Source organism: Cercospora kikuchii (assembly GCF_019650295.1).
Source record: "Cercospora kikuchii DNA, contig_00002, whole genome shotgun sequence".
Lineage (NCBI taxonomy): Eukaryota > Fungi > Ascomycota > Dothideomycetes > Mycosphaerellales > Mycosphaerellaceae > Cercospora > Cercospora kikuchii.
Genome location: NW_025408583.1, coordinates 1,660,289 through 1,677,161, shown reverse-complemented (window position 1 = coordinate 1,677,161; position 16,873 = coordinate 1,660,289). Strand labels below are relative to the sequence as shown.

At 53.3% G+C, this 16,873-nt stretch overlaps 3 protein-coding genes across 3 annotated transcripts; all 3 read left to right on the top strand.

Moving 5' to 3' along the window:
* Nucleotides 1-1,363: 1,363 nt before the first annotated feature.
* Nucleotides 1,364-3,353, top strand: CKM354_000286400 (ATP-dependent RNA helicase SUB2; the record flags this gene model as incomplete). Its single annotated transcript, XM_044798034.1, has 4 exons — nucleotides 1,364-1,619; nucleotides 2,093-2,503; nucleotides 2,553-2,913; nucleotides 2,966-3,353. 4 exons carry the CDS (start codon nucleotides 1,364-1,366, stop codon nucleotides 3,351-3,353), a joined length of 1,416 nt encoding a protein of 471 aa, XP_044653969.1.
* Nucleotides 3,354-3,648: 295 nt separating this feature from the next.
* On the top strand, nucleotides 3,649-5,767 carry CKM354_000286300 (uncharacterized protein; the record flags this gene model as incomplete). Its single annotated transcript, XM_044798033.1, has 2 exons — nucleotides 3,649-4,146; nucleotides 4,208-5,767. The coding sequence occupies 2 exons, from the start codon at nucleotides 3,649-3,651 to the stop codon at nucleotides 5,765-5,767; spliced, it is 2,058 nt and encodes a 685-aa protein (XP_044653968.1).
* An 8,453-nt stretch (nucleotides 5,768-14,220) lies between these two features.
* Nucleotides 14,221-14,787, top strand: CKM354_000286200 (uncharacterized protein; the record flags this gene model as incomplete). Its single annotated transcript, XM_044798032.1, has 1 exon — nucleotides 14,221-14,787. One exon carries the CDS (start codon nucleotides 14,221-14,223, stop codon nucleotides 14,785-14,787), a length of 567 nt encoding a protein of 188 aa, XP_044653967.1.
* Nucleotides 14,788-16,873: the final 2,086 nt, after the last annotated feature.

Genomic DNA, 16,873 nt, shown 5'->3' with positions numbered 1-16,873 from the left:
GAACCATGCATGGCCCATCGCAGCGGGTATAGGTGGAGCAGATTTATTCCAGCACCAACAACCCCCACAGCAGCCGCCGCATCACTCGGTCGAATGCTGGCAACAACTGAACGCAGGTCACAGTCCCTCCAGCTCATCATCGTCATTTCGCAGGGAGTCGCAGTGATCGAGGCGGCGAACGCAATTTCCCAACACAAGACCGGAACCGCAGAGGCGCGGTGCTGGCGAACGAATGATTGCGCCGGCCGGGCACGATGCCAATGTAGTGGTTCACGGGCTTAATGAGCAGGACAGAGCCTTTTCGCGGCTTGTATGGTTACTCGCAGGACCGCAAGTCGATCAAGTAGCAGCAGCATTGATACCCATTTGTGGCTTTGAAACCACTACCCTCGGAAGATGCTGCGGAGACCGCGAATTGGCTTCGGCTGGCGACCGCTGTTGGACGCAGCTGCGTTGATTCTTGTTCTGCTGTCGTTTTGCACCAGTAGGAATGCGCTTTTTGTTCCCACAAGCACAGCACGCAATGACTGTGACATGTGCGTGCTGCTTTCTTCCGCCACGGGACGTGTTCTCGACGAAGACTGTGCACGTTTGGCCCTCAAGCAATGCCGCGCCGCAGACCTTGCAAATCGTTCGTTTTGTCTCCGCATCGAGACGCGTCTGCGAACGCAGCGCTACCTGCTTAAGTTGTGCCGTGAGCAAAAAGGGCAAGCCTCCGAAAGACACTTGTTGGGATGATGCGGACGCAGAGTTGGTTGTACAGGCAGTCGTGGTGGCTTGGTCATCGGGCAAGGTTGTGTTCATAGTTGATGGGAAAGGTTCCGAGCTTTGTTCAACAGCCTGCTGTGAAGCCAGATATGTTGATGCGCGCAGGAGGAACGCGGCACGAGCTGATAGATGCTTGTTGTGCGCTCCCTTCGAGCCTTTGTTCTTCTCCTTGGCCATGATGAGAAGTGAAGACGAAAAACGAGAGCTTTGTGGTTGCAGTGTGCCGCCGGTCAAATTGTTTGATAAGACCTCATTGTTGTGCAACGTGAGGTTGTGGGTGATGTCTCAAGCGACCGACTCGTCTCATCAAGTCTGGTGGCTGTTGCCGCCAAGGCTACCGGGGCTTCCCGTGTCTGCCTTGTTGCCTTTTCCGCTTGCGGCGCGCGCGCTCCAAGTCTTCGAAGTTCGACCATCAACAACCACCTCACCCGCCATCAACAGCGCCGTCAACTCCGCAGCGGCGCATCTCACACGAACTCAGCACTCACTCCGCCGTCTTCCCGCCGCGCTTGTCTCCACTACAGTGCGCTCCCGACCCACCGCCGAACAACGCTGTCACGACCGAGTCACCTTTAACACACGACTAACCACCACCATGTCTGGCGAGGAGGATCTCATTGACTACTCCGATGAGGAGCTTCAGCCCACCGATGGCGCTGCGGGTGCAACTGGCGCCACTGCCGCCTCGAACGGCGATGCCAAGAAGGGAGACCTGACAGTATCTGGAGCTGGCGCCGACAAAGGCAAGGGCAGTTACGTGGGTGTCCACTCGCAAAGTTTCCGCGATTTCCTCTTGAAGCCGGAACTCCTCAAGGCCATCACAGACTGCGGTTTCGAGCATCCATCAGAGGGTTAGTCATCTTCATACAATCTGCTTAGAGTCTGCCACCCGTTCCCGCCAGATCGAGCAAGGGGCGTCCATCCATCTAGTCCATCAAAATTGAGCGCAAAGTAAGACGAAGAATCTCGAGAGGCACTACACACCTATCTCAGCGGGTCGCAGAGGTCGTCAAGTTGGCCGAGCATAGCTGTGTCGTGGAATGAGGGGCAGTTGGAGGACAGCAACGGCATGAACTTGCAGCGTCGCGCAGTCGAACGCAGTCCGCTTCACAGCGGCGACGCGTTAGCGAGAAACCTCCAAGCATCGATGGCCTGGAGTGGAGGTACATGTGCTTCGAGGCCATGGAGCGAGGCAATGAGCCTGCGCGCGCTCTGTTGGTACTGCGGCGCAAGAGACTACGACGATGGATGGACGCTCTGCTCTTTCAAGAATGCTTTCTTGCGTATAAACGATTGGACGAACGCTTCTGACATCACTCCACAGTCCAACAAGTATGCATTCCTCAGGCCATTCTCGGGACGGATGTGCTCTGCCAGGCCAAATCTGGTCTCGGAAAGACAGCAGTGTTCGTCTTGTCGACTCTGCAGCAGATTGAGCCAGTGAACGGCGAGGTCAGCGTCCTGGTCATGTGTCACACGCGTGAATTGGCCTTCCAGATCAAGAACGAGTACCAGCGCTTCAGCAAGTACATGCCAGATGTGAAGACTGAGGTCTTCTATGGTGGTACCGACATCAAAGAGAACGAGAAGCTTCTTGCAAACAAGTCCACGCATCCACACATCATCGTCGCAACTCCAGGTCGACTCAACGCCCTGGTTCGGGAGAAGAAGCTGCGTCTGGGAAGTGTCTCAAGATTCGTGCTCGATGAGTGCGATAAGATGCTGGATCAGATTGGTATTGCCAATCGCTTCTCCATATCATGATTAAGCTAACACGCTGGCAGACATGCGCCGTGATGTCCAGGAGATTTTCCGTGCCACTCCAACACAAAAGCAAGTCATGATGTTTTCGGCAACACTGTCCAACCAGACCAAACCCGTCTGCAAGAAATTCATGCAGAACCCACTTGAGATCTACGTCGATGACGAGACTAAGCTCACTCTGCATGGTCTTCAGCAATACTACGTCAAGCTTACCGAGGATGAGAAGAACCGACGTCTCAATGATCTGCTTGATACCTTGGACTACAACCAAGTCATCATCTTCGTCAAGAACACACTCCGTGCGAACGAGCTCGATCGTCTCCTGCGCGAATGCAGCTTCCCTTCCGTCACTGTGCACTCGCAAATGTCGCAAGACGAGCGGTAAGTTGGCCCAATCGGCTGATCGAAGCATGAAATACTGATATCCGGTTAGCATCAAGCGCTTCACCGCCTTCAAGAACTTCGCCCATCGTATCTGTGTCAGCACTGACGTGTTCGGCCGTGGTATCGATGTTGAGAAGATCAACTTGGCCATCAACTATGACATGCCAGACTCGACCTCCAACAAGGAAGCTGAGCGTCAGAAGACTAGTGGAGCCGACAAGGGCTCAGCAGAGTACAAGGAATCCATTGCACAAGCTGCTGACACTTACCTCCACCGCGTGGGCCGTGCTGGTCGTTTCGGAACGAAGGGTATTGCTATCAGCTTCATTAGCTCTGATCGCGATCAGGAAGTGCTCAACGCTATCGAGGCGCGATTCGAGAGGAAGGTCGCGGAGTACCCGGCTGACGGGCTCGTCCAGCAGAAGGATGCGGAATAGGCGTGTCATGAATCACAGCGGTTTACGGGAAAAGTACTTTGAGATATGCAAAGACGAAGGCTTTCTTTAGGGTCTGAATTCATGTACTTTTACAAGCGATGGATCATTTCGCAGCGTCACCTCCCAATGCCGCCTGCCGTGGGCATCACGCCACGTCAGCTGCCATTATCCATCTGATGCAGATCCAGCTGGATGTTCAGTATGTCAAAAGTCGGCCGCATCAACAATACACCCGCCACACCCATGAATATGAGCCTGCAGGGTTCATGAAGAACACAGCAATTCCTCTGAAGACATGCGCTACCATGCACCATTCGCAGTCATCCTGGCTGCATTCGCCGTCACCGTCAAGCCAACCCCGGCACCCAAGAAGTTCATGACCTATGTACAACCGATACACGTGGATCTCAACATTACTGTGGAAAGGCTCGCTTCAATCAAGCAACTCGTGCGCGATGAACGCAGGTTCTTTGACCCTATTCGCGAATCAATGTTTCTGAATCACAGCAGCTTAGCTTCGACAAACCACCACAAACGGACGCTGAGGATAAGGAATGCCGCGACAAATGCGTCGGGGAATGTGGCTTTGCAGGATGGTGCTAGCATATATTATGCTCCAAGCAATTTCGAACGTGGACATGGACAGCAGTTCGCGAAGCTTGATGTGGCTAGCGAAGAGAATATGACAAAGGTTCTGAGCATGGAGCATTTTGATGATGTGATCAATACTGCGAAGTGCGAGAAGGACGGGAAGGTGGAGTTGACTTTTGATAAAGAGATACAATTTCAGCAGGTGAGCGAGTGTCCATATGGGATGAATAACACCGCATGTACTGAAAATGACTCAATGACAGGTGAGAGAGGAGTGGCAATGGATCAATGGCGGCAAGGAACATGCTGTTATTCTTATCACAGAGAGTGAGCACTGCGATCGAAACAACACCGATGGCTCTCCAAGACAACCATGGAAAGCTACAAAAGCCGAGTTTGACGACAATACCAACAAAGTCCATCTAACGGCAAAGCCCATCAGCTTCGAAGAAGCCTTTGGCAGTAACTGGCATCTCAAGATCCAACGTGACGAGCCAACAATTCCAACGCTACACAAACGCGGCGGCCAGATCTCGCTCAACAAGGACTTCTCTGGGTACGGGATCAATCTCCCATCCTCTCTACGTCCAGCGGAAGTCCTCTCCAATCCTGATGCCATCGGCCGCCTGACCTGCTCCACCTGCGCCATAACCGGCGACATCGACTTCGGCATCGACATTCACGGCTTTTGGGGAGGGAATCTTCACATCACCGCCTCCTCCATCTCTGCAACCGTCACCCTTCTCCTCGAAATCTATACAGCCATAGCCAGTGGCTCCGTCCAAGACAATGAAATATGGGGCTACGTTGTCCCCAACGCTGGAATCCACATCAAAGGCATCCTCGACATGGGGCCTACGATTAAATTCCTCCTCTCCTCGGATTTCTACTCTCCAATTGAAGAGCAGTTAGCCGTGCAAGTGGGATACAAATTATCTTTTCCTCAGAATGTCGAGTTCAAAATGGATGTATTTCATCCCACGAAACCGAAGCTCACGGGATTCGACCCCAAGTTCGAAGCCTTACCACCAGGGATATCGGATGATTTGCAAGTCCATGGAAAGATTGGACCCAAATTGGAATTAAGTCTTGACTGGACAATCTTGGGGCAAGGAGCGAGTGTCGGGCTTCAATTCAGTGCTGCGGAATTGGCGCTCAACGTCACAGTGGACGACAGGCAACCGGCTTGTGGGAATGAGAAAGGCACGAATGCGATCTCACTGTCGTCGAATGTGACACCTCAGCAGCACGACAACGCGAGCATAGACCTACAAGACAACGAAATATCAGGCGTCAATCTCGATTTGGATCTGAATCAAGAAATCGTTGCGAAAGAATCTGTCGGATTTTGGAAGTTGAAGACCACAGGAAGACAGACTCTAGCTTCGACCAAGTACGATCTCGTGTCCACGTGTATTCCCATCACCGGCGCTACGAAGCTCGTTCCGATGACTGCGTCGTCGAGCGTGAACACATTTATTCCCTGGACTGGTGACCTCGGCGATCTGGCTACGGCGAAGCTAGTATCGGGTGCGAAAGAGGTAGCTTCTGCCTACAAGGAGTTGGGAGAAAGCGCTTTGGTGCCGCTGTGGAAGTCGAAACTCGAGCCCAAGGTTACGAGTGTGCTGGGGCAGGTGACGAATGAAGCGGTTGAAGCGGCGGGTAAGGTCACGAGCTTGGAGCATGTTGCGACTTCTGTAGTTGCGTCTATCGCTACGGATGCGGCCACAAAGGTCGAGAATGCGGTAGAAAAAGCTACGGACGCGCTTGCTGATGCTGGGAAGAAGGCTGGGGATTTCGTTTGTGGCCTTTTGGGGTGTTAGCGATGTGCACAAGAGCGTCTAGTTGTGGACAGCAGAATGTCAATTCAGCAACCACAACAATTTGTGACCTCTCCGCGCGAGCTAAGTCTCACGCTTGCCTTGCTCCTCGAGCCAGACGCGCTGCAGAATACAGGATGATGAGGATCAGATGAAAGTCGAACTCCTCAGGCTGATTCCGCAGAGTGTCTCCTAATTTCTGTTCTGCTATTCAGCCATAGAGCATCTGGAACTTGATTCCAGCCACAGCTGAGAATCTACCATGCCCGCACCCGGTTGATCTTGCTTCCTGCGCCATAAGCGCGCAGATCGATCGTTCTCGAGGCGTGAACTGCATTAGCTCGAGGATTCGCAGCTAGCATAGAGCTGTGACTGACTAGCTGATTTGCCTACCATGAGAACAGCTCAGCTGCGCAGTAGCTTCAAAGCCAAGTCCGAAACAAAGAAGCGATTGCGAGACCTCACCTCATGCATTGCATGAACACATGCCTCATCGGGATTGCGGACTATTGCCATCCTGCAGCTGCACTGGCTTGAGGAATCGACGAGGCTGCGGAATGAGGCTACCGAAGATATTGGGTGCACGAGTCAGAGCTCTCCGGGCGCCGACAGTGCTGGATATATTGTCTTGCATTGCTCTCAACATTTCCCCTATGAGAATCATCTTCCAAGTTCATGGGATTTGATGCTGCCTTTGAGGAGGGCGAAGACGAATGTAGAAGTAAAGCCGATCAATCTAGTGGCGCCAATGTTGATCGTGTATACTAATTGACCTGATCGATAGGGCTGGGACGTGCTTTCGGTGCCTAAAAGCTGCAATGTCATCGCAATGGGAGCAGGATTCGTAGCAGGACGCGTACCAGACAATGCTAGTCCGTATGCACTGAAAAGCCCTATCGCGATGACATGCTGTACTCCTAGGCAGTGCGGGCACCATCGCGGGCGACGTTGATCGCGTCCCTGCATGGCTCAAGCCCAGCGATCCTTCGTGGCACGGATTTGTGGTTGCTTCTGCAGGAACAGAAACCTAGTTGCCCAGGCGTGCATCAGTCCCATGGTGCGTCTTCTCGCCGATTGTGATCGTGAGCGCCTTCCGAAGGGCAGGATTGCGCACGACAAGGCATGACAAGACATCAGGATCGCGGATGGTGGCGGATGGAGAGCTCTACGATATGCTGGTGAGCTGCTGGACAGTCAGTGGCAATGCTCGTTGTCGCAGATACCAACCACTTCGCTACCGAAGCTCGCCCGACAATGCGAGTTGAGAGCTCGGAGCGAGTGGCAATCGCGATCGTAATCATCGTATGACAGCTGCAGACTGCAGCAGGTTTGAGCTCGGCCGTGGGGTTGGTGTACCTCGCAGATAGGCCTGCGAGCAGTCGGTCGTCCAACTGCAGGAACAGAAGCGTCACGCGCGCAACACTTCCCCTCACGTTCGTGGGATGTGAAGTCGATCCGCCACGTCCGGACAAGACACTGAGGCCGGGGTAGCTTGGGGAAGTCGTCTAGCGATGCGAAGAGCTAGCCGCGGAGTATCTTCCACAGCACAGCAAGTTACAACACATGTTCTGAATTTTCGAAACTCCGTCGGCAAGCGAAAAGTGTGCTTCATTGGAAGATGCAACATGTTGAAATTTTTAGACTTTTTGCACAAACAGTCGGAAGGCAGCATGATTGAGTTCGCAAGGTCCAGTATCAACTGGAATAGAGTTGAAGGCAGCAGAAGTACCGCCTGGGTGGTCTGAGACCACAGACATCCATACCATGACTTGCGTGAAAGCAGCCAACTGGGGAAATTTCTCCTACCGTTAGCCGCTTACATGTATTTCCAACCTGGTGATGAGTGCAGCAAAGTAATCACACGGCTTAGACATGCATGCATAGCCTCAAAGAGGTCGAAGCGGGCGCCAGCAGACGGAAATGGTTGTTCCAACAAGCCGCGATGTGCGATTGTGCTTTCGTGGGTCCTGTGAGCAATGTCCGCGGAATGAGATGGCGCATTGTCTGTCCTGCTGCAGCAGCAATATTGAGTGCAGTGACATTCCGGCGAAGTGGTATGCAGCCTGCAGTCCCGATGTTCACAGCACAGCTCCTCATCAGACTTTCTGTGAATCAAGCGCCAAGGCGCATGAATCGGAAAGACATGGCGAAGTAGACGGCGTACCGCGTACGACGTCTCTGTCAGACTCGATAGGTGAGGTTTTCTGATAGAGTGGCTTTTGTCATCTTGACGAGAAACGGAAGCGCGGCCTTTTGGCCTTCGGGCGGGCGTCGTGCAGCTGCCGGGATGAGGAGACATGCACCTACCCCGGTCGACAAACAGGAACAGGAAGGGCCTTACGAGCCATGTTCCTTGTCGCGTACCGCCTGGTCGGACAGAGAGCAACATCAGCGTCGGCAGCGCATCCGAGAGAAAAGAAAAGTGCCCCTCCAATGTCAAGCCACACGAAATTCGAGCAATACGCCATGTTTCACCGCCCCCAAGGTTTGCTCAGATGTCGTTGCTGCAGCCGTCAGGGACTGCAGTGCGCAAGCACCGTGGACGCCGACGATGGCACCAGCGTGTCGGCCCTCGCATCTCCTCCCACGTCTCGCAGGAACGGCATGGTGACTGGTGCATGCGCGACAACAGATCTCAATGTAGCCTGAAACACGCGAATGACGTTGTTGAAGAGACGGCTAGGCGACGGCGGATCGTTGATCAGGAGCAGGCGTTAGTGATCATGCAGGTACAGAGCTGGGTGGAGAGAACGAGCAACGAATCATGAGTGTTCGGTTTTCACTCCCTCTACATCCGCCGATGCTGGCACACTGCCGGTTTTCCAAGACAGCAGTGAATGCGCCGGCAGCAGACGCAGGCGCTCGTGGTCTTTCCAATTGCGGGCGCGCAGGAACGAGGAGGCTGCTGCACACTGCAACCTTTCGTTCCTGTGATGACTTTTTTAGAACACGGGTGGGCGCAGACGAAGCTCCGAGCGGACTCGCTGCTAGTCTACGGCGTCCACGTGGCCAAGCATTCCATCCAGCGGACGAAGGCAGAGAGAAGCGAGGCCGTCGTCGTCTCCGCTGACGCATTCGTGATCATGCTGCGCCCGCTCCCGCCCAGCTTCCACCATCAGTCGTGTCAATCGGCAGATTCGCTACATGTGGCATGTGTGCGGTCCAGTGAGAGCGCGAGAAGCAGTCCGCGGCATGGAGCTCTTCCATGATACTGCACACGCTATTGCCGGCCGTGACGATGGGTCGATGACGCCTCGTGATGAGAAGGCACAATTCGTACGGCGAGAGTTGCAGGAATGGCGGCGGGACGAGCGATGCAAGGCAACGCTTTTTGCAAGCGGTCGCATTAGAGGACCTTCTACCGTCGTTCTATCCACGCCTGTCTGCACCCCCGGCAAGCGAGATTATTGAGTGCGCGCTGGAGGCAGCACCGGTGCCAGTAGTGGTGTCGGACTCGGCACGCACGCAGGAGTGCGTTGCAGACAAATTTGCCACTTGCCCGCCAGCTTCTGTGCAGAGAAAAAGGCCAAACGCGTTCGGCGGCGTGCTGAAACGGCACGGCAGGTGGTGCAGCTGTCGCGAGCTGCTCGCCCTTATCCCTGCACCAGGTGTGCGACTGGGCCGACGACGCTGGAGCTGTGGAAGCTTTTCCAGCTACTAGCGCCGCTCGAGCGAGCTGCCTCGCGGCAGCGGCGGAAGGCAATGGGGCGATCAATCCGAGCCGGCCTGCTGGAAGTCGTCTAGAAGAATGCCATATTGCCGTGGCGTGCGCGGTCGCCGCGACCGCATAGGAGTGCTGCGCGCGCCCGGTGCAATGCGGCAAGTGCACGAGGAGTGTGGTTGTGCGGCGTGCGACATGGGACATCGACGTGCCAAAGAAATTGACGTCGACTGTGCTGCCGGCGATCGCTGCGCAGGATGCTTCCCTGCTCACGATGATACGAGGCCGGTTACGTTGAAACCTTCACAGCCTCGGGCTGCAAAGGATGCGAACGGTAGGGCGGGTCATGCGTTTGCTCTGCAGCAAGGCTTCATTATTAGCTCCGGACCTAGCTTCCCGCCAAGGGCGAGTGAAAGAGGCAGGCCTCCTTAACCAGGCAGGCGCGGCAGGCACACAGACTCACACCGCCGGCCGGCCAGGATGCGTGCGGGTTGGGCACCGTGCACAGGCACCGTTTTGCATCATGGGAAATGACGAGAGAAAAGCTGCCAGGCCGCAAACATATAAGCAACCTCGCCGCTCCGCTCCCACCTCTGCTCCCACCACAGATCACACCATCACGACTACGCTTGCAGAGTTGGCCTTTACGACTACACGACTGAACATTGATCACATTGACGACGAGCCTACCGCACCACTATACCACCACACTCAAGCTCGGCGAGACCGAATCACCAACCACCACAATGCCTGCCTCGACATTTGGACCTCCACCATACCCACCTCCAAGCCGGCCTCTGCCTCCCACGCCTACCAAATAAATGTTGCGTACCATACGCTACATACGATGGCTCGGCTGGAATTTGTCACCAGCCCGACAGAGCGAGATCGACAAGAAGCGACGCGGGACCGCAAAGATAAGGCACCGCGCGCCTGACGATTCATGAACCACCTCGAATCGCCTGGCCTGCATATCCAGGGCTCTCGTCACCATCTGACCTCCACTCCAACCGACAGGTCCAGCTTCGCCATCGAAATCACTCAACGACTGGCACATCCTACTGGTTCTCTTCGCAACACCGCCTTCTCCAAAATGACATGGAGCGATCGATTACATGTCTCGGCGATGGTCACCGACGTCGATGATGTAAACTCGGGCATCCTTCGATTCATGCGCCGTGCTTCACCACTACGACTGTAACACTACCTCGTTTAATACACTTCTTCTGGAGCTGCTGGGCGGCATGTGTTATTACTATCATTACTTTTTTCGCGGCTCGCTGGCATACATTGGGTATAGGATCCCACTCCAAGGCAGATTGAAACGGCTGGATTCGCTGTCGGTTAATAGTACATGCTGATGAAATGGGGGGCTTGCATGGGATATTTTCTGGCGCTACAAAGGTTTTTAATGCATGGATACGGAGGAGGACGATACCCCAGAGGCTGCAGCAGAAACATGCGCGCCGAGTTTGTTAGTTGTTTGAATAGCGATTGACCTTTGTGTCCAATGAAGTGTCATTTCGTGTTACTTTGGCTCTCACTTTCCCTCACCATCTCCGACTTATTCTCGACACCTCTCACGTAGGCCACCTGCAGCCGCGCGAGACACGTCAACGCTGTAGCTCGTGACTCGGTTGCGCCATCCACGCATACCTGCACGACATGCTGCCTTCGTCCGAACTGCCGGTGCTGGCCCTCAAACAGCTAACGATTGTCATCGCTATCTTCGTCACGAGTACAGACGATCACACTACCCGGCGCTTCAGGTAGAAGCGCATTGCAGGTACTACAGCATCGCTTCGACCAACACTCAAACGCTCTTGCCGCGAGTTAATGACGATACTCCCTGAACAAGCGGAAGGAGTGCTCAGAAATCCACACCTGCAATGCAATCTAATCAACCGCCACCGAGACATGTCCGGTATTATTGGCAGCACGAGCTGAAGTCCTGCTCGCTCATTGCTCAAAGCCATGCCAGCTGCATATCAAACAAGCGAGCTCCCGCTTCGCTCTCTGTGCGACAAGCACTTTAATACACACACACGCTGCAATCCTTCCAGGCGTGCATTATGCCGCTGCTACGCTGGCACCAGCTGACAGCTTTCGCAATGCGGTCGGTGTGAAGGAGCATACAATCTATGCATCATGCATGTTTCCAAGGCATGAGCAGACTCGCATACAGCATCTCCACCGCTTCGAATCCTCATCACGGAGTTGCGAACAAGGCCACTCCGAGGCCCCACTGGGCGCTCGTGCTGCGCAATAGACCGGTTGCTGGGTCCTGTCCAAGAGCGTTAGGGGCTGCAGCAATGTCCTGCAGCTGCAACGCATGGACATCATTGCGCTGCTGGCACCTCTGAACAGCTGTCCTCACTGCAGAAGGTACATGCATATCGAGTGACTTGCTATGACAACGCGGGACCTTGGAATAGAGTGTACTCGCAACCTTGTTCATCAAACTCAATACCGCAAGTCCAGTCTCGCAAACATTGCCAGATCAGTGCGACCGTGATCTGGTGCGACACCGCCATCTGTTCACAGTCTTCTGGATCAACGGAATGTGTACTTTGCGCGCGGAAAGCAAGGGCCAGAATTAGCACAGCACGTATGCAGGGTAAGCGCGAGTAACGAACGGTGCCCGGCAACGCAACGCCCAAAATGGCGCTTGCGAATGTCGGGCTCGCAAACACTTCCATCGTCGGGAGCCGTCGTATCAAACCTTAACAGGAGTGCTAAGATCGCCAAATTGGCACTTTCTGACGAGACGCCCAATGCTCGGGATGACAAACGACATCTGCCGCTGAAGAAAGGAGCTGGCACCGGATCGCAGACCGCCTTTCTGTTATGATATGGTAGACATTGACACTTCATGCAGGGTCAACACATCACAATGGCACTCCTGAGATCTCCGTTTGGAGTCGAAAGCCCAACACGGCCACTAGCTAACGGCCGACACGACATCTTCACTCCCACGTGGCATTCTGTCGATGCGCGGTCCGAGTCCTGGTGCGAGGAAAGTGAAGCGCCAGAAGATTGCGAGAGGCAAGAGGAAACCTCATCATTCGCACCTTCCTTACTCACATTGTGACTCTACTATAGACGCGACTCTCCTCCTCACCTCAGCTTACTAGCGGAATTACACAGGTGAAGTTATCGCAAGCTTCATGCGGCTACACTTTGCGGCTACTCTCAGACTTTCTCAACCTGAAGCGCTCAAGCCATGTCCCAACCACCAACCCTCGAGGATACAACTCCGACAGTCTGGGACGCGAGATGAGCCACTTTCAGCTTCGAGACCAACATCAAGCAGAGCTGCATACGATCGAGCGATCTGAAAGCTGTCGCGTCGAAGAGCCAGCCGCACTGGGATGGAGAATACAAGGTCAGCCCATTTCCATCTCTTGTGCGAAAATGCCTCGCATACCAGCAACGGGTGTTGATCCTCGAGCTGGGCAACGAAGTCCCACTGAGTCAAGCCCCGGGAACGAATTCTCACATTGCCGCCGGATGGTTCTGTCGCAGAGGTCAAGAAGGTTTCATGTTGCCTCTCCGGGAGCAAGTCCAGCGCGTAGGAGCCACTTTCTGTCACTCATGCAGGTGAAGTCCTGTTGTCAAACGAGGCCCAGTCTCATGTCGGCAGTTGGCCAAGTGCCGCCGAACAGGTTTCGTCAGGCCACTCAACCGGAACATTTTTCGATCTTTGTCGCAGCCGGCTGTGACTGCCGACCTCATCTTCAGACTTGTCGTTTCAGATGAGTACATGTTCGGTGGTATCAGAGCAATCTTCCCCGTGACCAGTGATCCTAGACAATGATTTATCCGAAAGCCGCGAAAGTCCTTTTACAGACTTCAACATCGATTAGGGTTGAAGCAGGCCAGCAAGAAACCTCACAGAAAATTTCTGCGAGTAATTCGGCGACCGCCCGAACCTTCACGACCTGGTCGTTCTCGGATTCTACGGCCGGCTTGGTGATTGTCAATGAAGTGTTTCTGGTCAAGGTCAAGAATTGGCGCTACTAATGTCACTCTCGGCAGATGGCGAGATTGGTTGCTGCCAGTGCAAACCAACAGCGCCATATGGATGATACGGAGGGTTGCTCACATATGTTCCCTTGTGCGTGGGGGTGCATTCCAACAGTATCGACGTGCGGCTGCGACCGACCTGTTAGCCAACGGTCTGGCCCAACTGCTCGCAGTATACTCCGTCGGGCGGCCGGCGGGAGATCACCAGGTCCAAATTCCTGGTCGACTTATTATGAAGGGCATCCCAGACATTGTTGTCAAGAAAAGCAGCCACATGCTAGGGATTGCGTTTTCCAGGAATGGAAACATTTGCTTCACTGCAAGCAAACGTCCAAGTGCAGAGACACGATGGCGCATCTCACACCTTGATGTCTTCGATGTTCCGAGTCCAACGTCCGTGGGTCCCGCACCAGAGCATGCTGTGCAGCACGAAGGCCAGAACAACGTCTTGAACGCGATCCGGTACCAACTTGCTCCCGAGTCATTCCGATGCATCAACTCCTCGGGGGATGTTGAGGAGTTGTTGCATGCAAGATTGGTCGACTCCTCGCCTTTCAATTCACGAAGCCTGGCTCGTTCAGTACCCTTCCCAACTCAATGCTGATAATGAGGCATTTAGGCAGACCCAATCAAACTCGACCAACGCGCTGCTCAACAACATGAGATTGGTCGTTACATTGGAGTTCAACTTCCAGCTTCGTTCGTGTGTTCTACTGTGACTGACCACAGTGTCGCGCTCGACCGAATGACATCGCAGAGGCTGATCATAATGCCTACTACCCAAGCCATTTTTCAGATTGTCACGCCTGCCGCACCCCGTCAGCAACTTGACCACCCTACCTCCAACTGTGATCAGCAAATACAGACCATCGTGACAACTTCAACTACTTTCGCAACCACAACGACCAAGAAGCGGGTCAACTTCTGCAGCAGCTGCGTAGAGCCTGCAGTCATCAGACGAGACTTTGCATTTTCACCAGATGATCCACGATACTGGCTACTCGCCATAGCTTCCGACGACGATGAACAGCAGAGCACGACTGTTCAAACCGCCAGGCAGAAACCGCAGCGGAAACACTCTACCACGATCAAGAAACCTTCGTATCGGAAGACTGAAATATCTCCAGGAAAAGGTGGAACGTCTCACAAAGGTTCAGCGTCAAAACGAAATGGCATGGTAGCAACCTCGATGGGGATTGAACGGCCTCCTACACCGTTTCCGACACTCGAACGCCAAATCAGCAGTCACATGTTACTGCAGAAAAGCATCACCCTGTTCAAACATGCCGCGTCAAGGGTCGCGAACTATAGGCCATCTTCTGCGCTTTGGTTCTAATGCACGATGCTGTCAAGGACATGCAAGTGATAGAAACTTTCTTGTTGAAGAAGCAGGGCAGTGGAGTATAACAATGGATTTCTGCTTTACACTTGCAGACAGGTTCAACACGAGATCGGTAACAGCCAACTCTATGTGTTTCATACTTCCGGCACTTGGATCTATGTCCGAGACGAACTCTCGAATCGAAGAATGTTTCATGAAGGGACTGTGCCAAGGCTATTGAAGAGCTGGGTCCCGGAATTTGCTTCACATCAGCCTACATGATATGAGATTGCTGCCTAGTGGACTGGGCTGGAGCTACTGCTGTGGCCGTTGCACGTCTCGAGTCATCTATATCACACACTCTGCGGCCAAGGCACTTGCAACTGGCGACACTGGCCTGCCAATCTCTGCAATTGTGTCATGCACAAGATTTGTACGAACGATGAAGGGGCAATGGCCGTAGGATCCGACGAGAAGTTACTTCTTCGTATGGACAAGGCAGTTGCGAAACAGATACACCAGGTCGACCTGTACCCGGAAGCATCTCCGCCATCGGACTTGTCTCGCAGCTTAAGCGATGGGACAAGTGACCAGGAAACATGCTCTGGCCAAGTGAAGATGCTGCACTGCACAGAGATTTGAACCCATCTCCCATATGAGGACGGTCACACGAACGAAGCGAAAGCATACGGCTAGGCTCGATACCTACTGCGTTTGCATACCGTATACTATGGCTGACAGGCTCACCTCAAAACGCAAGCAACGAATCAGTTCTGACGAATGTCTCCACGATGAAGCCACCTCCAAGACCAAACTTCGATCACAGCAGCGAAGGCCTCGTCCATTTTCTCATTCGTGCCACAGGAAAATGCTCAATACCGAATGGCATGTCACCAACAGCGCTACTACCCACTTCGTGTCTTTGACACCTTCAAGGTTCCATCCCCCACTCTCCACAAATCTTCACCCGCATTCCTCCAGCACTTCATCCCACTCTACACACTTGAAGAACAGATTCTAGCGAGCGTTTCATCAGATGTCGACCAGTCTCAACTCGGAACTCGATCTCATCATAGCGCCATCCTCACACTAAGACACAATTTCACCAGCGGTGACCAAAAGAGTTTCCCGTCGGAGTGCTCTCCGAAACCAAATGACGAAAAGTCGCGGGAACCAAAGAAAACACCTTCAATGATCATCGACATCGCCGAAGTTCAACAAGAGAACCATACCAAAATTCCAGAAAAATTCTACGCCTCTTCCACGATGTTCATCATGATGATGATCAGTAAGAAAAGGGCTTCGACGCTAGTTTCTCCTTCTTCACACTACTTTAGTCTGCTTCGCACAGACTACATGCTAAACTGGCGCAAGAGACGATGTGATCTTCCCGCGCGCCTCGCTAGCGATACCGACGAGTCAGACGCAATACGATTAGCAGAAGAATCGGCGAATGCACTCGACTATGCAGGCAGGTATGGTGAAGAGGATATTGACCTCTTACAAGTCCCTAACAGGCGTCGAAAGCCAACACTATATCAAGCAAGAAAGGACCAAGCAAATGCCAAAGTCAGATCTACACGTGCACAAGTACACGAAACAACCAAGAATGCCTCTCCTAGTCGCACATCATTTCAGCAAATCATGAAATGCTTAGTATAGATTTTCCTATTAGTACAGATCTTCAAATAGCCAAATTGCGTTTCTCGTACAGATGCACTTCCCTGCAAGTCTCCAAGCCGGTAGTGTTGGCTAGTCTGGAGACAAGTCGTTGATCATGAGCTGTGGTTTTGCTGCTTGTTAACACGTATTTGATTCTGTATATTTATGCATTGGAAGGGAACATCTTCGGTTTTGAAGCGCACGAGTGTTCTGTCTGGCGGTGATAGGAATTGCGATGGCGATCAAGTTGCGCACAGGCGGTACAGCTCCTAGGTGAATTGTGCGCACGACTATGAATGAAGTCTCGTGGACGGGTTGGTGTAAGACGAAATCTCACAATTCTTCTTCGAATTGCGCCCCTGGACAACGCTCACAATGCGCCAAGTAAACAACTTCTGATTCTGGATCATCTACGATCGTATCAAAGTGAAGTGTCTAT